This window comes from Salvia miltiorrhiza, chromosome 2, assembly GCF_028751815.1.
Source record: "Salvia miltiorrhiza cultivar Shanhuang (shh) chromosome 2, IMPLAD_Smil_shh, whole genome shotgun sequence".
Lineage (NCBI taxonomy): Eukaryota > Viridiplantae > Streptophyta > Magnoliopsida > Lamiales > Lamiaceae > Salvia > Salvia miltiorrhiza.
The window spans coordinates 75,524,356-75,540,145 of NC_080388.1; the positions used below are offsets into that span (position 1 = coordinate 75,524,356).

Sequence of the window (15,790 nt, forward strand, 5' to 3'; positions counted from 1 at the left end):
AATTCTCTAGCCAGGTCACGATTTTCTCTAGTCAGGTTACCAACATACCCCCGTAGATGGAAAGTTTGGATGTTTAGGTTGAGATCTTCATACCTCTGCAACGTCTTCCTCGCGTATTCCAACAAACACAACCAGAAACTGAGGTTGGGGCGCTTAGACCACGCGCCGTACCAGGCCTTGGAGACGAGAATCGTTCGAGCAGCTTCACTTTCATCCATAAAAGATAGAATTTGATGAATAATGTCTTCAGGAAATTCAAATTCAATTGTTTGGGGATTCTTCTCCATAATGTGAAGATTTGTTCTAGGGTTTCAAACAACAACTCTACTCTCTACCACCACGCCTTCTTATATTTATGAACAAATAGAACATAGCCCAAGCAATTAAATAAGTAAGAAAGCCCAACTAAGAAAATTAAATCTCAGCCCAACTAAGCAAAAGAGGCCCAGCCCAGCTGTTGGGCCTCTTTCTCGGCCCCTTCCTATTTTAGAATGTTGTAATTTCTTGCAAAATCAAAAGTTCACATTTACAGACCCGCCCCGCGAACTTGACCCGAATCCTTTCTTTCTCCCGTTTCTCCTCAATCTCAGTGTCCGAGAAGGCGTCTCATCACCCTATCCGAGACCGAAACGATCGTGGATCGAGTTGGCCATGACGAGTAAAAAATATGTTGTGCGATTTGTTTGTAGAGTAAAATTTGGAGTGTTGAGAAAAATGATTTCGACTTCTACCTCAACATTTACTTGTCAAAAATATTCATCGTATGCTAAAATTAGAAAAAAGAATTCAAATCCGTGTATTTGGAGACAAGATTTTAAGTTCATCTCCAAAACTAAAATATGTAAAAGTTCATGCATTTTGACGCTATTAGCCCCAACACTAAATTGCAATAATACGAACAAAAATTATCAGACAACAATTTACATAACATGAACAAGAAAATTCCTAACAAAACCCTACGTCTATTTGCCAAGATAACAAATGCAAAATGAGCATTGTAGTTCTACATTTTAAAGTCCTGTGCTAGTGTAATTCGACAAGCATTCAATTCTCAGAAGGAGGTGCAACGAGGCGAAAATCACGTTGTTTGTCGGTGCATCGCGATCGAGATCGCATTTTCCCTTGCCAGATTCAGCAGAGTATAGGCTTCCTACACATTTGCTACACAGTTAAGGTTTGAACAATCTGGGACACGCACCTGCAGAGACGTAGAATCCTCATGTATCCAGTTCTAACATCCTTAACCGCGGCCCTGATTTTATCAAGGATAATCCCAGGCGACGGATTTGTGCAGCTGTCGATGGGTGATGAGAGTTGAAGTGGAAGGATCACCGAAGGATAGACTCCTCTGCAGCAAAACCAACTCATCAAATCTATTGTACTACACAGCATTGGCATGCAGTCTTTGCTAGTAGAGATGGTGTAGTTATTTAGGAACGTTTTTTTTTAAATTGTCCCAACTTTTACAGAATACCAACTCAGACGTGAACTTTATTTGGCCTGTCACAGATTCACGCGCTAAATTGTTATTTTGTAAAGGTCGAGACAGTTTTTAAAATGTTCGTAAGGGTCAAGTAAGGATATGGTATTTGCCCTTTCTACAATACAAGTTACCAAACAATTGAAGCAATAAAAGTAACACATAAGGGTGTCTGGCTGTAAAGCTATTATGTTCCTAAACGAGACGACAAGAAAAAGGATGAGGCTACCACTAGCTTCACACATAAACCTGTTCTGCATTTTATTCCTACTGAAAGATAAACTCATAAGGCAATAGATACACGGAAGAGTTAACTAAGAAAAGGAAAGAGAACTCACCGCTTCAAGCAAGAAAGGTCAAATGTGATAGACATCTTCCTCCCAGAGTTAAAATTAAGGAAACAAAGCATCAGATCAAGGCGATCCACTGCAAATGGAAGCTACAAATTAAAACAGCATGGATTATAAACAATAAACAGAAACTGAGAAAAAGCACTTACCTGATGGTGAAGAAAAGCTTGACTGGGTCAGATTCTGAAACTCCATGCGTGCTGTTTGTACCTCCTCAAAAACATCGAGTAAGGAACCTAGAAGTGAACTAGTTACCTGCGAACCATAGATAGATAGGGAGTAATAAGATGAATTATCTTATAATTTTTTTACCACTCAACCTTCTAACATGCCATTTATTTCTGTCGTTCAGCTAGCTAGACTGAACTTCCGAAAAACCACTAAATGAGAAAAGAGCAACGAAGGAGTGTCATTGTGTCAAAGAAAAAATATGTGAACACAAAACTATGAACTTACACATTGACAAAACAATTTTGCAATTATGTCCAAGATACCCTAAAGGTCGCATAGTGGTTGCATTCGGTATTAGTCTTATCTAACACTGCTTAATAGCTTCATCACAGTTATTGGATACTCCGGAAAGGAGAAAAACATAAGATGGAAAATGAGATACTACATCAACAGAAATTAAAGAACCATATAAAGCTCTGCTCATTATCTTTTTTCTTTAAGCTTATGAGCCATCTGTTACTTACTTGAGTTTCTTGTACCAATGTTTTAGCACCAATATATTTGCGAGCAGTCTCAGCGTTAAACACAAACCCAAATGCTATGCAAGCATCCATATTTGGAAAATTCTGTGAGCAATAACAGGTTTAGCATCAAGATATTGAGTTAATAGCAACACACAAAAATCAAACATCTTAAGTTTACTGCAGTATCACCTTTGTGATGTTTGTTTCATTCAACTTAAATGAGCTTCTGACACTAGATGTAGGACCCAGAATGATTTTTATGCTGCAACATCATTGATAAAATTAATTGAAACAGTGAGAGGAGGCAGAAAAGAGACTTCTATTATCACAACATATGAAAGAGAACAAATAAAGTTTCTCATATATACCTCTGAGTGATTAGGTCAAGGTGATTCAGGATAACATTGTGCTGACCATTCGAACTGGCCATGCCTTGGACCACCCACATCTGGAGAGAGAGAATGCATCTCACTTTCCAAACACGAATTGACATATATAGTAAGTCCCGCTTTTTAAATTTCTCTCAACAACTTTCCCAAATTTTTAATATAATGTTCAGTACACAGTTCCCAGTAAAAGCTTCTGGCCGAATTATACATGTGCTCTTACCACTGCACACCATCACCTCCATTTCCATGAACAAACTAAGTGGCAAATAGGTAATAGAAGCAATACAACAACTGAGATATACAAAGATCAACCTTGTTCTAAACCCACTACTGTTCTTTAAAAGTTCTATGGCAAGAGTATATACCTGCGTATCCAGACGAATCATTCTGCAAGAAGTCTTTTTTGCCAAGTGTTCAGTTACCAAAGTAATTGTCTCACCAACTCCAGGTTCAGCTTTCAGTTTGCAGCATGAATGAAATGTTCTTGTCAAGGTCAAAATCTTTCTATCTAAAGCTTCTAAGGCCTGCCTCATCGTAATCAATTTATCATGGCAAACCTGGCAGAAAGATAATACGTCTCACTTTTCAAACATGATTTGACATATGCAGTAAATCAAGCTGAGCTGAGAAGCTCTTTCCCAAAGGAAGCACAGAAGCAATCATTTTGCAAACAAAATTAAATTACCAGAAACACGAGACTTGTTGCATATCTTGCAGATGCATATTAAATCTGGCTTAATACCTCATGTTCCTTTCTTAGGTTGACAGACAACAAGCGGTGACCAACAGCACCAACAGTAGAAGTGCATATGCCCAGGGGAAGTGATGCCATATTTGCTTTTAGTATCTTTGAATCCTGCATCCTGGAGCTCAATAGATCTAGCCTTTTCTGCAAACAGAATAGAGTGTCTCCTTACAAATTAAATTAGAGGTGCTACATGTACAAAAGCAAAGAAGAACAGTACCAACAGTCTTTCTCTCTTTACATGCTTCAGCTGCAATTTTGCCTTTTCAAAGACAACTCTATGCAATAATGACTTTGTTTCAGCTATTCTGCACAAACAATCACTTGAAGTAAATATGAATTTTACCCTGAATCAAGTCATGTAGTTAGAAAGACAATGAAGCGCAGGCTGTTGGTAAAGATGCTTCCCCTCCAACCAATAGGTCGGGAGTTCAAGTCACATAGAGGGTTAGTGTGTGAGTGTGCTTTTATTTCTTTAGTAATAACAATTTTAAAAAAACCACCATGCAGCTGCAAACAACCATCACATTTCAGTTGCTCATGGATGGAAAATACTTACTTCTCAAGCTGGAGATCATGCTGAACAATTGCACTCTGGAAAAAGGAAAATAGATTAACTCAGATGCAGTCAGCAACTAATCAACCAAAGCAGTTAACAATGTGAAAAGACATACATCATTTATTTTTTTTCTCTTCTCAGATAAGAAACTAAAAACTTTATTAATCAAGGGGATAGCATCAGTACAGTTATGGTCAAGATGTCCGTAGACTCACCACATATAAGAAAAGCTTAGATTCTGAAAGAACAATCTTGGTTTGTACAACTTAAGATCCTTATTATTCTTTTTTTTTATTATTTAATTTTTTTGATGAGAAATCGAAAAATTTATTATTAAAAAAAAAAGGATGACTTAGGGAACAAAATTTTATTGATTTTATTATCTACATGATGTCAACTATTGCTGTTACTCCATTACTATTCTTGCTAACTAGCAGACCTGAGGCACAACTCCATGCTGAATCATCTCGTATGCTTTCAACCTCTGCTGGTGAACCAACATATCTTCCAACACATCAATCTGAAATATGGATAACATTATCAAATAGCCCGACCAAAATAATATGGAGGTGAAAGCAAATCATACGGTGGTAAAGAGATATAGAAAAGTCGGCTTATATATAAGAATTAAGAACCAAAAAAACATGTTGTCTCCATCCATAGCATGGAGCTCGAGAGTTCATTCAACTTTACAAATAAAAACCATAAGGGAGAATGGTGTGTGGCATACCATCTTACAACTAAGCTTATCAGCTGATCCAGAAATCAGAATTTTCATATCCTCTGTGAATTTGTTATATGCCTGCAATTTCAGATTCATAACCATGTGAGACCATCAGCCAGCTTTCTCGACAGATATAGTGGAAAATAAGTTGAACCTGAATAGAACATACATCAGCTAGCTTCTGTTTTTCTTGGCCATTCAGTTTGTTTCTATTGTCAGTAGAATATAAAATTTTCTCTGGGTCATAATTGCCACTTTTAAGGAGTTTAGGACTCCTTTCAAGTTTGGTGATCTCTGTCCTATGTTGTGGATCTCTCAGCAATAATCCTACATTTCTCTTGTTTGCTGAATAGTTTTCCAGGCCACCACTCATCCGAATGGTTGTTGGAGAGGGTATTTCGGAGAGTTGTTTATCATCAGGCTCTTTCCTTGAGGGGCTACCTGCAGGGAACTGCATGGGAACTGCATCACGTTCTGCCATGTGTAAATTGAAGACCAAACATAAACCATAACAAAAAAGCACTGTAGCCTTTATGTAACAGCAGGAATGAATATGATAGGTAAATAGTACATATTAGTACATAATTCTACCAAAAAGCCCTTGAAGACTTATGTTTCTGGAGTGGGGGGGGGGGAGGGGGGCAAGAAAACTAGCAGGCCTTATTATCAGTATTTGAGGATTTAAATTTCAAAGATTGGAACAAATACAACAAACTGCAAAGTAGACAGATGCAAGGAAATGAAACTACTAGAGGAAAAGAAAAAAAATGACCTGCAATCGTGGTTGGTCTAAATTCATGCAGGCAAAAGGAGAGACAGACCCATGCGAAACCATTCTGGACTCCACTCCAGGTATGCTATCCTCAATGCTGGAGATGTCTCTGTTTGTTAGGTCACCAGCATCCGGATGCACAACTTGGAACTGGTTCTCTTTAGCAGGAGTACTGAAGTTACCAGTTGTTTGAATTATTTCCTTCCCATTATGCATATCAGTTTCTCTGTTATCGGTTGCTCTTAGTTCAATCATGTTTAGGCCGTTGACTTCAACGAATGGCGATCTTAACTCTCCATTCATTCCTCCGGACTCAATATGGATGCTGTCAGTTGCATTTGAGTTAACATGTGCAGGATCTCTCCCTAGAGTAGAATCTCGGCCTTTGTCAAAGTTTTCCATTTGTTTGAACCGACTCCGTAAATCTACAGATTGACTAGATAGAAGACCTGGTGAAGCTGGCAAGTTCTCATCCAACACTCTTTCTGGAGAACGAACAAATATAGGGGTGATTGCTTTTTCACCTTCACTAGAATCAAGTTCAGCCAACAAGGACTCTGTTTCAGTCATAAGTGAATCTTCATGATTAAGATTGGATGTAAACAAACTGTGTGTCAAGTTATTTCCAGACCAAGTGTTCTTAGAAGGTGAAGCAGTAGTCGGCCCCAAATTTGATTTACCTGCAGAAAAACTTTTGGCATTCAATGCACTAGGCGATTTTCCATGCATTGTTTGGCTCAATGATTTTTCTAAAAGATTTCCACCCCTGGCATGATCCATGTAGAAGGCAAAATTCTTTTCTGTACTCCGATTTACACTAGCAAGCTTTTCTTCACTAACTGAATCTTCCATGAAACTGTTTCTGGAGATGTCATGAATCTTTTCAATTGCATTAGGGGATTTAAAAAAATCTAGCGATTTAATTGTGGACTTGTCGACTTTAGCACTGAAGACAGAGGAGAATGCAGCTTTTTCAAGTAATTCCAGTTTGGAAATGCTTTTCTGAATGGATGTCTCAGTCTCATGATGTTCAGTGCTTCCATTTCTCAGCAAGGAACCAGGTTTTTCTGGCAAAGAAGATGTTGCTCCCCAAGGAATAGATGGAGATGCAGTAGTCAGAAGAGTTTGTTGCCATTTGCCAGGAGTAGATGTAGATGCCACCGGTGAGGAATCAAACTCATCCTGTACCAACCAGACCAACTTACTTTTGTTATTGATTCTCGAAGGCTGCTAAACTAGTCACTTCACAAACAAAGTTTCTCGAAGGCTTCCATAATTAGAATGGGTGACAATGACATATATACATTTATAGCGCAACCAAATGTAATCCATGGCCCTTCTTAGTTAACTTATCACTAATAAAGGAGTAATCAAAGTAAACTTTGAGACATATTCATGAAACAGTCAACTCTAAGTTTTTTGAGAACTCCAAAATTGAAGTTCTCGATAATGTTTGAATTCACATGGTTCAGAACTAGCACATAGACAAGTGAATTTCTATGGACTGACTAGTACTAGTGCAACTTATATATTAACTGGTTTCATTCAATGAAAGAAGCTTTAGATTAGTTTGAGCTGACAAATATATTTTTCCTACAATGAGGAACTAGTTTAAGCTTTATTACCAAGCTGGACTCCAATTACCTATCCAGAGTATGTTCTCGATGAGATACAATGGTGAAACGTCTAAATGAAGACTGAACTATTGGCATCAATCTGAAGATCACTATGACCAAATGAAACTCTCCTGAAATACTCTTCAACCTTAGACCATCAGAAATATAATAGACAATGCACGAGCAAGGGCATACATAAAGCACGAATGGACTAAAGCTAGAGAAAAATCAAAGTGTCTTGAAAAGATGCCAAAAATGCTGAATCATATAGCTAGGGAGTATACATAGAAGAAAAGTATAGATACCTACTGTTAAGGGTACAAATTCTTACTTTGCTCAACTGATATGACAAACTATTTGGTTTGTGAGTTTCTTCGTGAGAAGCTGCAACACCCAACATGCTGGTTGACCTTTTAGGAGAACAACCACCAAGAAAGTTTCCATGAGAACCATTTGCATCACCAAATTGAATGTGAGCATCAGATTGGTCTTCATTCATTATACTGTCGGAGTTAATCCTGTCACTTCCTTTCCTTACAGAGTCACTTAAGTTAACAAGGACATTGCCATGGTCAACAGAAGACGAAACATGTCCTCTGTTCCTTTCTGGTGAAGTAATATCATCAGATGCAATAAGATGAAGTAAGTTCTTCCGGTTCTCTGCTAGGATTGCATCCAACCCTGGGGAAGGTTTCTCATAGTCATACTTATTAGGGTTTTCCAAAACAAGACTCATATCATTGGAGTTGTGACTCTCACTTCCTTCTGTAGCAGGCACAGAAGATTTCGGAAAATGATTTTTACCTAAAGTGTAAGTCACGGAGCTCCCTTTATTTGAATTAGTGGGTGTCTTCTCTTCAAAGAAGAGTTGACCCCCAGTTGGTGTCTTTAAGTCTATTCCGGACTCTGATCCAGCAAGACTGCGGAAATGCATGGAAAAAGCTGTTGAGTCCATTGTCAAGTCATGATTATCATCAGAAGCCGCAGAGTCTGATAACCGGCCGGGCCTTATAAAATTGGCCGATACAGGGCCAAAGAAATTATCTTCTGCTTTAAAAAGGTCAGAGAATTATGTATAAGTGATTTGACCTTTCTGGAGAACAAAATTAACAAGAAGGAAGGACATACTTATCAAGATTCTAGTAATGAAAACAAAGACAGAAAGAGTCTCATGTAACAGCACAAATAATGAATACCACAATATTTAAACCAATTAGGCATATTAGGCCTTGAAACAAATGCATCAACATAGATTATAGATCACTAAATTAGCTGCTGGGTGATGAACCATTAAATTGTTAAACAGTAAGACAAGACAACTCTCCAATTTTTCGTGGTTCAAATTTGACATTATAGATCACTAAAACAACAATCGAAATGTCAATCCCGTTATTTAATCACTACTAAAAACCATTCAATGCACGCAAAAAACCGACAGAAGAAAGCAGAAAACAACCATGAAAACAGCCATGCAACGAAACTTGCCATCATTTGACGAGGCGGAACCCATCGTGCTCCCTCCTGAGGAAGGCGATCCAATCGGCCGCAAAAACGACCTCTGCATTTCCATTATCTCGTCATCAAGGTTATCACCGCCATCATCATCACCACCAAACTCCTTACTCAGCTCCGACAGCCCGCCGAACCTGAATTCAGCTGGCGAATCGTCCGCCATTTTCGCAGTCTCCACCTGAGACGTCTCATTGAACTCCTCATCGCGGTCGAAGAAGTGAATAGATGTCATCTCAGCAAAGCTCACCCTGCGAGCCCGCTTCTTGTTCACAGCCACCGTGTCAGAATTTTCGGCCGCCATGTCGCGGCGGTCCCCGTCGGCGTTGGGTTCCTCCTTAGGATCCATGAAAAAAAAAAAACTCTGAATTTTTTAAAATTTTGGGGGATTTTTCCACCAATTGGAGCTAGGGTTTTTGCATTTTCCAATTTTGGAGGGAAAAGGATGCGGATTTTATATTTTTTGAATGCTTGAAGAGGTAGTAAGTTCTGGAAATTGCACTTTTCACCCCTGGAGTTTTAAGAATATGAAAAACGGCTAATGTATTGATGATTAATTGGCAAAAAATTAGAGACGCAATTAGTGGGTGATTAATTAGATTTGAAAACCGAGCCATTGTAAATAAATATAATATATGTATGTATGGGGGTGCATTCCAGTGAAATTATTATTTTTCGTGAGATCATTAGTACAATGAATAATGCAGTGGTTTCGATTCGTTAATAATGATTAGCTTAATTATTCAATACATTAATATATAAAGCTATATGAATATATAATTAATTTGTTTAAATAATTTTTATATTTAAGTTAATTAACCAACCTACACCAGAGATAATACTTTGATCACTCTAGAATTCAATTAGAGATTTCATAGCTTTTGAAGATTAAGTTTTGCATCAAGAATTATTAATGTATCGAATCTGCAATACATGTGAATATTAGTAGATTCAACTACAAGAATTTCTCTCAAAAAAGAATTTATTCTAATTGTTGTGTTTATTATCTCCTTATTGGACTATTTATTTCGTTGTGTATCATTAAATTAATGAATCTAAAATTTGAACACAACATCTTAATTCTTACAAACAAAAGAGATTAAAATGCAATTTTTCATATTGGATTCGAATTCTATGAGGGGCGAAAAATTTTGCGCCTGGTGGGCTCAAACGCATTTTGCGTTCCATTTTGGTGTGCCAGTAAAGCTCATCTTCTACCCCAAAACTCTTTGCGATGGGCGAGCCGAGCTAAGTCAGACCACTTTTGACAGCTCTACTAATCACAGAAAAATGGAAAAACAAAGCCAATGTTGCAAAAAGATTTCCATATATGTATTACAACAAGAGGTGATTGAACTTCACACCATTTCTTAGACTCAAAACAAGTGCTATAGCATAGAACTAAAAGATGGGAGGCGCGTAAGCTAAGCTACGGTACCATCACAAACAGAAACGAAGAACTAGTGTGCGACTTGAACAACGAGATCATCATCCGTACAGTGCACGCCAAGCCTCTTGGCCATCCCTTGAAGTCTTGGTCGGACTTTGGACCATCTTTTCTTTGGAGAAAGTAAGAGACGAAACGCTGGCCAAGTGTTCACCAATCTGGCATGTTACCTATCAAAAACACTTGTTTAGAATCTAAACTAAGAAGGGTCGATGAAGAAGTAGGCTAGTTCGATAAAAGAAGATAGGGGGCAGAGATTTGATCGAAAAAGGTGAATGAATTGAACGTGAAGGCAGTTATGAGCACCACAGAGCCAAAATCTTGAAAACATTATAGTTTTATCTTAGTATTAAACATCCTTCTCCCTGCAGGCCAATGGACTATCATTTGATGACAGAACTCAAAGTTAGGTACAAGAATTGCAAGCATTCAAGTCTAAAACCAAACAATTACCAAACTTGGGCATATGGAAAGAATCATAGTACCTCGAGTTCCTCTTTGGAGTTTTTACTTGATGTGCTGTGACCGGTTACACCAATCATCACAACTGTTGGGAGCTTCTTGACATTTACCAAATGAAGCAACAAGGCCAACTCCTCGTGTAAAATCTGAGAAAACGGTGGCGACTGTTGCAATCTGGAGCTCAATAACTCAGATAAATCTGTTTTTGGGCCCAATTTCATGCCATATAGTGAAACCGTATCACTTTTCCCAGAATATCTATTTTCTTGTTTAAGCTTAGACTCTGGCACGACGAAAGGGACTATTAGTGTCGGCACAGTAGAGTGATCGTCTCCGGTTAATTTCAACAAAACTTCATTCAGAGCACAAGCTAAGATTGGAGGCTCGTGATTCTCCAACAGCAAAATAGACACCTAATTTATAACAATGGTTTGCAATGTCAGTTAAGGCAAAACTGGATAATCATTATGCAAAACCTGCACTATTGTGATTCTGCAATTCTAGTGTTATGTAACAATAGATTACCAAATCAAATTGCAGGTTCAAATAGTAAACAAAATTATGAATGCAGAGGTTACGAAATTGATCTAGCAGAACATCAATTATCAATTCAAAATTCAGAAAAAACCTAATTATCCAGCTCAATATGACACCAAATTCACAGCTATCGATCTACAATCCAAGCCAATCACAAAGCAAGTAAGCCGAATATATCTTCAAACATAATCAAATTCACGAAAATTATTCCATTCTGCATTTCTATAGTCTACAACCAGCAATCTCACCAAAATATCGAATCCGAGAGAAAATAATTCAAACACAAATTAATTTCTTAGCAGTTTTCCAGCTCAATAAACGGAAATGAGAAACACGAATTTGTATTGCAATTACCTCATAACGGCCACCGGAATCGACAAAATGAATTACTTCCCCAGACGCCATCAGATCTTTGATTCCGTAGCATTCCAACGAAAACCGAAAGGATTCCTTTCTGCCAAAAATACTCGGAAAATCAAACCATTTTCATCAAAATTATCTTACATATTTGGGGAAAAGGTCGAGCAAGGAAATGTCAATACTACTCACACAGTCTGAAACTTAGCGTTGGGGTTCGGGTGGAGACTGCCGGCTATGGCGGCTGCGACGCCGCCGTCGAGTAGGAGTATCACTTTCTCGGCTACCTTCATTTTCCAATGACTAATTTATTTAATTTTTTTACTAGTTTTTATTCGTAACTGAATCTTGTTGGATAAGAAAGACGAATTTGGGCTTCAGAATTTGGCCCAATAAGTTGAATTGGGTGTGAAAATTTATCCAGCCCAATCACTAGTTTGGCCCATACTATTATTTAGAGATATTTTTTATTTTATTTTTTCTTAATCATCATCCAATTCAATAATGCAAGATTTCAAAAATACCCTCACCATTTTGCTAGTCATCAAATTTTATAAAAAGGACCCTAATTTTTTCTACTATAGGGGGCTTTCTCTCTATATCTTAGTCCTAAACACTACGATAAATCAATTCAAACACAAAACTAAATAATTCAAATAATTAAGTGTTTAATTAATACAGCTGTGTAAAAGGTTAGCGTTTTAAACAACGTAGCGTGAGAGATTAAAGCATCGTTCACGTTTTACTTCTGATAAACAATATCTATTAAATTAAGTCACAAGAATTTTAGTGAACAAAAACTTTATTAAATTATCAATGTTTGACTTTTTCCTAAAAATAAGTTAGTAACAAAATAATATAAGCAAAATGAAAGCATTCGGTGCCTTAACGAATCATCCAAACTCCAATCTCCAAGCACCATAGGTGCTTTGGGAATAACAATTTCAACTGTGCCAAGCAACCTTAATTGTATATATATATATATAAGAACAAATATAATTTTAATTATGGATTAAATAATATAATTAATATCCTATTTCAAAATATTCAATGATCTAATAAAGAATAGTAATTAAATAATTAAATAGTAGAAAAATCATATTCTCAAATTTCGAAATTAAATTTAATTAGAAAATTAATGTATCTATACTAGTAATATTAAGAGCAAAACGCACACACGTGCATATATATCTTGAAGTCTTAATTAAGTTAGTAAAAATGGCTGCATGAATTAATTATAAGAAATATATCTTGATTTCATTAATTTCTGTGAAACTCGAAGATTTTAAATCATATAAATTAAACAGATAATTGAATCAAATAGTGTATTGATCGGATCACGAGCCCTGAATCATGGAGAATAATAAAGGAAGAGCATAACTTGAGCTTTAAGAAACCTTCATGCATGGTTTGAAAATCCCCATGCAAAATTAAAATTAGTTTAATAAAATCAAAGAATATTACTGTGATGCAGCAAAGAATCTCAGCTTTTGAGTCAGTTTTTTGCAGCTGCAACGTTGAAGTAATGAATATATATATATATAAATAAATAAAGTCGAAATTTTGCTTCTCATAAATTTTTGCTAGTTTATATACGTTGTTTACTCGAAGAGAAAGCTAGGGTTTATACTCTCTCTCTCTTTCTCTCTCTCTCACTAAATGTGGCCATCAAGAAAGTTGCATTGGTCTTCATACTTTTCAATCTCTCCTTCTACATTGGCTTTCATACTTTTAACCCCATTGCTCCTCTTCTCTCTCATTGCATTCAATTTGGGCCCTCAGAAGTCGCTATCGAGGTCGTTTTCTTGGAAGTCATTAGGGTTTTTAAGCTCGTTCGAGTTTAGTTCGTCAGATAATATTCATAAAAACCACGACAATGGCAATTTGAATAATGTCTCCGACGCCCTCATCTTGAGAGGACCCTCACATTCTAACCTTCTAGTGAGTCTTTTTTTTTATGAAATCTATATTTATATTAATTTGGCATTTTTTGTATTAAACGAAGTTTTTTTTTTTTTCAATAATAATCAGAGAAAAGGGGAGTCGTCGTCTCTACTAAAACACGACTTATCGAGTGCAGAAGCGCGAGGATTTTTGAATAGTGGCTTGCGCAAAAGGTATAGCAGATTAGAGAGGAATGAAGCGGTTTTAGCCAAAGCACGACTTTCAATTAGAGAGGCTGCTAAAAATAGGAGCTTAATCCCATCAATTGTCGAACAAGATCCTCACTATGTGCCACGTGGACCTATTTATCGTAACGCCAACGTGTTTTATAGGTACGATCTCTTAGTTGGTGAAGTGTCGATCTTATTCGAAGATGCATGAAAAAAGACTATATAGGAGCTTAAATTATTAATTTATTAGATATACAGAGAATTCCATAAATTTTCTACCCGATAAAATTAGTTTTTCTTACTAGATATAATCTAAAGGGCAACTCAATAGATACATCATACATGGGACCTATTTATTGTAACGCCAACACGTTTTATAGGTACGATCTCTTAGTTGGTGAAGTGTCGATCTTATTCGAACATGCATGAAAAAAAGACTATATATATATGAGCCTAAATTATTAATTTATTATATATAGACAGAGAATTTCATAAATTTTCTACCCGATAAAATTATTTTTTTCTTACATGGGACCTTAATTTCTTAGGGTGCCTAGACTGCCCTAAGGCAAATCCGGCCCCTAACCCTAACAACCCTAGTTCGGGTGCAGGAGCTACACAGAAATGGAGAATGTGTTCAAGATCTACGTATATGAAGAAGGCGAGGCTCCGATCTTCCATGATGGCCCTTGCCGGAGCATATACTCCACGGAGGGGAGGTTCATCCACGAGATAGAGAAAGGGAGTCGATTTCGAACCAAGGATCCGGAAGAGGCTCATGTCTACTTCATGCCTTTCAGTGTGGTTGCGATGGTTCGTTATCTCTATGAGCCCGATTCATTCGACATGAACCCCATTGGCAACACTCTTGCTGACTATGTCCACACCATCGCCCACAACCATCCCTTCTGGAACCGGAGCCTCGGGGCCGATCATTTCATGCTCTCGTGTCATGATTGGGTACGTTTGTTATGTTATGTTTTGTTTCGTGCTATTCAATATGCGCGTTTATTTTGAATGATAAGATAAATAGATAAATATAATTTTGTCATTTAATTATATGAGCGCCTATATGGCATAAAGTGACAGTATCACAGTACTGTCACTTTATGACATAATTATGATTATTTTACTTTTTCTTTTATACGATCAAAAATCTTTATATATATAATATATATTTTCTTTCCGTAGGGGCCCCACTCGAGCTCCTACGTCCCGCTCATGTACAATAACTCAATCAGAGTTCTATGCAACGCTAATACGTCCGAGGGCTTCAACCCCCTCAAGGACGTAACGTTGCCCGAGATCAACCTCAAGACGGGGGAGCTCACGGGCCTCTTGGGGGGCCCGCCCCCGCAGGAGAGGTCGGTCCTCGCCTTCTTCGCGGGCGGGCTCCACGGCCACATCCGCCACCTCCTCCTTGACCGGTGGGAGGGGAATGATACCGACGTGCAAGTCTATCAGAAGCTCCCGACCAACCTCAACTACGAGACAATGCTGAGGAACAGCCGGTTCTGCCTCTGCCCCAGCGGGTACGAGGTGGCCAGCCCGCGGGTGGTGGAGGCGATCTACGCGGAGTGCGTGCCGGTCCTCGTCTCCAGCAGCTACGTGCCGCCGTTCAGCGACGTCTTGAACTGGAAGAAGTTCTCGGTTGTGGTGGATGTGGATGACATACCCAAGATCAAGGAGATCTTGATGGGGATTTCAGAGGCCAAATATCTCAAGCTGCAACGGGGAGTGAGGGAGGTGCAGAGGCATTTTGTTGTGAATGAAACGCCTAAGAGATTTGATCTCTTTCATATGATTTTGCATTCTGTTTGGCTAAGGAGGTTGAACTTGAAACTGCGTCGTTCTGTCTAGGTCGAGCTCGAGTCGTTTGATCTTGATACGAATATATTCAATGGTTGAGATTTTTCGCGGAACCATCTAAAAGCATTGTTAAAAATGTCTAGTGTTAATTTGTGAAATTGTAGTTAAAAAAAAAAAAAAAAGTTGAAGAATGGGAAAAGAAATGTGTGTGTGTGTGGTTGTTAG

General features: G+C 37.8%; 3 protein-coding genes across 6 annotated transcripts; 1 reads left to right on the top strand and 2 right to left on the bottom strand.

Annotated features, from left to right (window-relative positions):
* Window positions 1-854: 854 nt before the first annotated feature.
* LOC131009519 (uncharacterized) lies at window positions 855-9,291 on the bottom strand. 3 transcript variants are annotated; one of them, XM_057936911.1, is made up of 17 exons: window positions 8,816-9,289; window positions 8,135-8,377; window positions 7,662-8,011; window positions 5,715-6,896; window positions 5,112-5,393; window positions 4,949-5,020; window positions 4,658-4,738; window positions 4,219-4,253; window positions 3,880-3,967; window positions 3,657-3,803; window positions 3,280-3,471; window positions 2,894-2,973; window positions 2,715-2,787; window positions 2,526-2,627; window positions 1,980-2,085; window positions 1,819-1,906; window positions 855-1,348 (listed from the first exon to the last, which is right to left on the bottom strand). In XM_057936911.1, the coding sequence occupies exons 1-17, from the start codon at window positions 9,186-9,188 to the stop codon at window positions 1,162-1,164; spliced, it is 3,681 nt and encodes a 1,226-aa protein (XP_057792894.1). In that variant the 5' UTR covers window positions 9,189-9,289; the 3' UTR covers window positions 855-1,161. The 3 variants fall into 3 exon arrangements, with proteins under 3 accessions (XP_057792894.1, XP_057792893.1, XP_057792895.1); XM_057936910.1 differs by having other exon boundaries at window positions 7,662-8,377; XM_057936912.1 differs by lacking the exons at window positions 855-1,348; window positions 1,819-1,906; window positions 1,980-2,085; ... (1 more) ...; window positions 2,715-2,787; window positions 2,894-2,973 and adding an exon at window positions 2,980-3,136 and having other exon boundaries at window positions 7,662-8,377; window positions 8,816-9,291.
* Window positions 9,292-10,130: 839 nt separating this feature from the next.
* On the bottom strand, window positions 10,131-11,968 carry LOC131009520 (uncharacterized). The gene is made up of 4 exons (XM_057936914.1): window positions 11,835-11,968; window positions 11,640-11,739; window positions 10,772-11,161; window positions 10,131-10,456 (listed from the first exon to the last, which is right to left on the bottom strand). The coding sequence occupies exons 1-4, from the start codon at window positions 11,933-11,935 to the stop codon at window positions 10,328-10,330; spliced, it is 720 nt and encodes a 239-aa protein (XP_057792897.1). The 5' UTR covers window positions 11,936-11,968; the 3' UTR covers window positions 10,131-10,327.
* Window positions 11,969-13,214: 1,246 nt separating this feature from the next.
* On the top strand, window positions 13,215-15,789 carry LOC131009526 (probable glycosyltransferase At5g03795). 2 transcript variants are annotated; one of them, XM_057936922.1, is made up of 4 exons: window positions 13,215-13,583; window positions 13,674-13,918; window positions 14,368-14,716; window positions 14,948-15,789. In XM_057936922.1, exons 1-4 carry the CDS (start codon window positions 13,302-13,304, stop codon window positions 15,614-15,616), a joined length of 1,545 nt encoding a protein of 514 aa, XP_057792905.1. In that variant the 5' UTR covers window positions 13,215-13,301; the 3' UTR covers window positions 15,617-15,789. The 2 variants fall into 2 exon arrangements, with proteins under 2 accessions (XP_057792905.1, XP_057792906.1); XM_057936923.1 differs by lacking the exon at window positions 13,215-13,583 and having other exon boundaries at window positions 13,793-13,918; window positions 14,357-14,716.
* Window position 15,790: the final 1 nt, after the last annotated feature.

Bases quoted from the DNA above. Each gene is read 5' to 3' on its own strand.
- LOC131009519 (XM_057936910.1), bottom strand. From the start codon at position 9,188: ATGGATCCTAAGGAGGAACCCAACGCCGACGGGGACCGCCGCGACATG. The intron at 3,472-3,656 runs GTATTAAGCCAG...TCTTTCTGCCAG, and splicing joins ACCTAAGAAAGGAACATGAG to GTTTGCCATGATAAATTGAT. The intron at 1,907-1,979 runs GTAAGTGCTTTT...TTCCATTTGCAG, and splicing joins AAGCTTTTCTTCACCATCAG to TGGATCGCCTTGATCTGATG.
- LOC131009520 (XM_057936914.1), bottom strand. From the start codon at position 11,935: ATGAAGGTAGCCGAGAAAGTGATACTCCTACTCGACGGCGGCGTCGCA. The intron at 11,740-11,834 runs GTGAGTAGTATT...TATTTTTGGCAG, and splicing joins AACGCTAAGTTTCAGACTGT to AAAGGAATCCTTTCGGTTTT. The intron at 10,457-10,771 runs GTACTATGATTC...TGTTTTTGATAG, and splicing joins ACTCCAAAGAGGAACTCGAG to GTAACATGCCAGATTGGTGA.
- LOC131009526 (XM_057936922.1), top strand. From the start codon at position 13,302: ATGTGGCCATCAAGAAAGTTGCATTGGTCTTCATACTTTTCAATCTCT. The intron at 13,919-14,367 runs GTACGATCTCTT...GTTCGGGTGCAG, and splicing joins AACGCCAACGTGTTTTATAG to GAGCTACACAGAAATGGAGA. The intron at 14,717-14,947 runs GTACGTTTGTTA...TTCTTTCCGTAG, and splicing joins TGCTCTCGTGTCATGATTGG to GGGCCCCACTCGAGCTCCTA.